We start from the raw sequence: 4,984 nt of genomic DNA, 5'->3' as shown, positions 1-4,984 counted from the left end.
AAGAAGAGGAAGAGGGAGGAGGAGGAGGAGATTGGATTTATACCCCGCCCTTCACTACCCAAAGGTGTCTCAGAGCGGCTTACAAACTCCTTTCCCTTCCCCTCCCCACAACAGACACCCTGTGAGGTAGGTGGGGCTGAGAGAGCTCTGACAGAAACTGCTCTTTTTCAAGAACAGCTGTGCCAGAATTATGGCTTGCCCAAGGTCATCCAGCCAGGTGCAAGTGAAGGAGTGGGGAATCAAACCCAGTTCTCCCAGATTAGAGTCCGCGCACTTAACCACTACACCAACTGGTTTTATTTTCTTTGTAATCTTTCAAAAGAATTTGAACTTCGCATTGCAAGAATAGGAAATTGCCTTTGAGAAAAAGGCTGGCTGTTAAATTAACATACCTGAAATAATCAAACATAGTACGCAGAAGATTTACTAGTGCTGGTAGCAACTAATAGCCTTTCACAGAGAACATATTAACCATGGAACAATGGTGCATTAGAATGCTTACAGACCTTCCGTTTCAGACTCCCTGCTCAATGTGCTCTAAACCCTGCAGATTCTCAAGCACGTGAAATGATACCTCAATGTGATGTCAGTTTTGAAATCACTTAAGCAATTAGTCATGCATCCTCTTGAAAAGTTTAAACTGCTTTTGTGTTGTTCAAAGAAACTGCTGATTTCACCAAGCTTGAAGGCAGTTTATGTTCTTACAAAAATTAGAAGCATAATCCCAGGATATAAAACCCTTGTTTACATTCCTTATCCAAAAAGGCTAATGGAACTGCTGTTGCTATTTCATTCATTTATACTTAGAGCTTACCACTTTTCCTGCCATGTGGTACCTAGAATTCCAAAACATTTCTATATAATTGGGGAATACTTGAAGAGTCCCTTAGCATACTGAAACCAGGATTATTTCTGGGGCAGAGATACTATGTTATAGTAACCTCCTTAAAACATAAACATTATAATGAGGCTACTAAAATATAACTAAGACAACAGGTAACAAATCTCAAAATTACTGTTTTTGTCCTGGAAGTAACAAGCTCAGAAGTGAATAGGTCACAGTCACATGAGAAAAATCTCATGGGACTGACAGTGAGAAGGTCAAGAAGGAAACCGATCTCCATTTATAGCCATCTTGGCTATTTTGCCTAAGCAAAGCACTGTAAGAGCCAAAAGTCATTATGAACAACAACAACAAAATCTGTACATTATGTTGCCAGACCTGTTAAGAATCTCAGACAAATGTAATAGCAGCCTGGAAGTGTGATGTTATGAGACAGAACCAAGGGGCTCCCCACCCCCCTCCAATTTCACTCAAACTACTTTCTCTGTTACCAGACAACAGCATAAAAAGGACAAGGACTCAAGAACATTGCTGCTACTTCCACACTAGCTTCCCCTGCTTAGGAGGAACAAACCATGTGAAATAAGCCATTCTGTTACGTCTTTATACCACCATGTGGGTATAAAGACGTAACAGAATGGCTTATTTCACATGGTCTGTTCCTCCTAAGCATTTAAATTACAAATCAAACTTTTATATGCAAACTTGCTTTATGACAAGCTGAAGTCTGCTATGTGCAGAGAACCTATTAAAAATACTGCTATATTTTATCCATCTTACTGAAATAAGCCCCCACCACCATGACTCCACTATATCAGCATGCACTGCATTATGCTTTTAAAACTGCCCTGAGTTTCAGGGGGTGGCTTGTGAAGCACCAGAAGGGACATTTATCGAAGAGAGTGACACAGAAGTCCACAGTGTGTGCCGCTATTTCCATTTAGAACTTCTGTGTAGTCTCCATCCCTTTACAGAACTGCATCATTCCCTTTTGTGTTGAAGCCATGCCTACCTCTTCGCACATTGTTCCACAGGTGGTCCTTGCTTGCACATCTCTCAAATGCCTCTGGTAACTTCACATGTCCTGAACAGATGTACCAGAACAAGATGCCAAATGCATATACATCCACTGAGTTATCATATTTGCCTGTGACAGATGAACAAGGAATATTGGTTTAACAAGATTTTGCAAGGAAGCAAGCTTTCATTAGATATTACGCCATAATATGGAAACAGAGGCACACAGACTCCAACACAAATAAAAGCATATTTTCCAAAAAGGATTACTACCCAACAAATCCTAGCCACAGCTGTATACTCCAGTAAGCTACTGTGACAGATGGACAGAGGTCCTGCCCCTTGTGGTCCATGCTTCCTCTAAGCTGTGGAGTTTTGTGAACAAAAATTCTACTTTGTGAGCTACTGGCATTAAAGATGTGAGTGAGCGATTTGGCTACTTAGTTTGCTCTGGAGCCATCCTTCCTAAGAAAAATGTGTGAGCCAGAGACTAAAAAACTGTGAGCTAGCTCACACTAACTCAGCTTAGAGGGAACACTGCTTGTGATTAGTCACTAATTTACTGTATGCCTATTTGGTGTGTGTGCAGAGCACCTAACAACCAATCAGGGCCCATGGATGGACCCAGATGGGTAGTGGGGAATGAGAGATGAATTCCAATGAAGTCCAATTCCAATAGGGTTTGCATCTCAAGAGTCTTACTGGGAGAGAACTCGTCTCAGGAGACTATATAGGTCTCAGAGTCTGCCTTGTGTGTGTCACCAGGCTAAAATAGTGAATATTTGGAGTTAGGGCTTAGGCTTGCAGAGGGGCAGGCTGATAATCTTGGCTGATAATTTTTTCTCAGGAGTCTTCAGAAATCTCAGAGCCTGATTTTTGTGACAGAGCAGGCTAGCTTATATAGCTTATAGGTAATAACTGCCTTTAAAAGGCCACTTGGGTTCACTCTTTCAGTAGAAGGTATGGGTGGAGAATACTTGTCGAATTTCTCATCATACGACCGCTGTTTATACAGCATTTAAAATCCAAACCTTCACAGCTACAAGAATGTGTAAATTCCAACAAGGGTCCACTGGGACATATGGACAGTACTCATGTCAGTGAAACATTTCCTGAGGACTGAGGGCAATGACGTTTACTGCCTACACAAGCCACAAGGAAAGAGCATTTGAACTACCGTGTAAGACTACATGGTTCTGGTCAGGCAGCTGCTATTTTCAATGTATTTTCAAAAAAATACAGAATGTTTGGATTTGGCCTCAGCAATACATTTCATGGCAAGGAGAAAGATTTCATTTCCATGCTCTCAGATACATTGCTGGCACTAAATTACAGTCTTATCTCTAGCACTGACATTTTATTCCTTTTTGTGCCACATTACATTCTGGGACACCTCCACAAATACCATTTGCAGGTTCAGAAAATTTGTCAAGTGACTGTCAGCATCAAATTATGGAATTTCTTCTTCCTGAAGATTTACTGAATTCCAAGATGAATTACCTTCTTGGAAACTATGCAAGACCTATCTGTCTGGGCTGGCTTTCAGGGTGGTGGACTTCTAAGATGAAGTTTTATGTTTTCAATATTTGTTATTCATGCTGACCCAGAGTTCTTCAGGCTGTAGTGGGCTACAGATCTAAATACTTCTTTAATACTACATACTAGGCAACTCTACTCCTTCAGCAAAAATGAACAGGTGTCCTGTGGCACCTTACACAGTAACACAGGTACCCCTCTGCCATTATTCCTCTACAGAAAATTAACCTATAATGATACAGGCAAAGTCAAGTGGCAAAGGAGAGACCCAAAGATGTTTGTTGTTGTTGTTGTTCAGTCACACAGTCGAGTCTGACTCTTCGCGACCCCATGGACCACATCACACCAGGCTTTCCTGTCTTCTGCCGTCCTCTGGAGTTTGCTCAACTTCATGTTCATTGCATCGATAACACTCTCTAACAATCTCATCCTTTGCCATCCCCTTCTTCTGTTACCTTCAATCAATCCCAGCATCAGGGTCTTCTCCAGTGAATGCTCCCTTCTCATTTGGTGGCCAAAGTATTTGAGCTTCAGCTTAAGTATTTGGCCTTCCAGGGAACAGTCAAGGTTGATTTCCTTTAGGACTGACTGATTTGATCTCCTTGCAGTCCAAGGGACTCTCAAGAGTCTTCTCCAGCACCATAATTCGAAAGGCGCTCTTTGGCGCTCGGCCTTCCTTATGGTCCAACTCTCACAGCCATACATTACTACTGGGAATACCATTGCTTTGACCATATGGACTTTTGTTGACAGGGCGATGTCTCTACTTCTTATTATGCTGTCTAGGTTTGCCATCGCTTTTCTCCCAAGGAGCAGGCGTCTCTTAATTTCATGGCTGCACTCACCGTCTGCAGTGATCTTGGATCCAAGATGGGGGGGAAATTATGGTTGTTTGACAAACATCCGCATGTTTCTGTGTAACACATATGCTTCAATTTTACCCAGATGAAAATGACTTATGCTCTATGGCATTATTTTAATTAAGTGCTATGTTAGAATCAGCTTAGTTTACAAAACATTGCAGACAAATTCTAATGTGTTCTCATAGTGAGAAACCCTGGGATAGATGCTCAAAAGTGCTGTATGGATTTTTGTTGTCAGCTTAATCCTAAACATGCTTACTTAAAAGTAAATTCCACTTCATTCAGTAGGTTGCACTTCCTTGTAGATACACTCCTCTAGGTTATACACATATACCCAACCAGAAGTGGGTACAGCCCTTGGATCTCTGAAAATCTCCAAAGCAAATAGAAGTTCATGACAAGCTCACCTGTGAAAAGCTCAGGAGCCATATGGATAGGGGTGCCAACAATACTACCGGACATCATTGCTTCGGGCTTGCAAAATCCTAGGTCTGTGATCTTAGCTCGACTGTGTTTGTCAAGCTGCAGAGGATACAATATCGCACTCCATCATTAAGTGTTTACCCCCAAACTGATTTTTTTTTATCCTGCTGTTCCTTCCGAGATGCTTAAGGCTGTGTACTGGGTCCCCCCCCACACACCCCCATTTAATCGCAACAAGTCAGTAAGTAGGTTAACCTCAAAGACAGTGACTTGCTCAAGGTCACCCAGTGATCTTAATGGC

General features: G+C 41.8%; 1 protein-coding gene across 1 annotated transcript in view; it reads right to left on the bottom strand.

Annotated features, from left to right (window-relative positions):
* DSTYK (dual serine/threonine and tyrosine protein kinase) overlaps nt 1-4,984 on the bottom strand; it is a 65,038-nt gene that overhangs the window by 2,697 nt on the left and 57,357 nt on the right. Inside the window, exons 11-12 of the mRNA XM_015419342.1 lie at nt 4,668-4,782; nt 1,857-1,991 (exon numbers count right to left, since the gene is read on the bottom strand). Coding sequence (XP_015274828.1) covers nt 1,857-1,991; nt 4,668-4,782 — 250 coding nt within the window. The remainder of the gene's footprint in view (nt 1-1,856; nt 1,992-4,667; nt 4,783-4,984) is intronic.

The sequence above is a fragment of the Gekko japonicus genome, unplaced genomic scaffold (assembly GCF_001447785.1).
Source record: "Gekko japonicus isolate JY-2015 unplaced genomic scaffold, Gekko_japonicus_V1.1 scaffold276, whole genome shotgun sequence".
In the NCBI taxonomy this organism is placed as follows: Eukaryota; Metazoa; Chordata; class Lepidosauria; order Squamata; family Gekkonidae; genus Gekko; species Gekko japonicus.
Note: the sequence above shows the minus strand (reverse complement) of the source record. Positions and strands in the feature narration are given on the sequence as shown.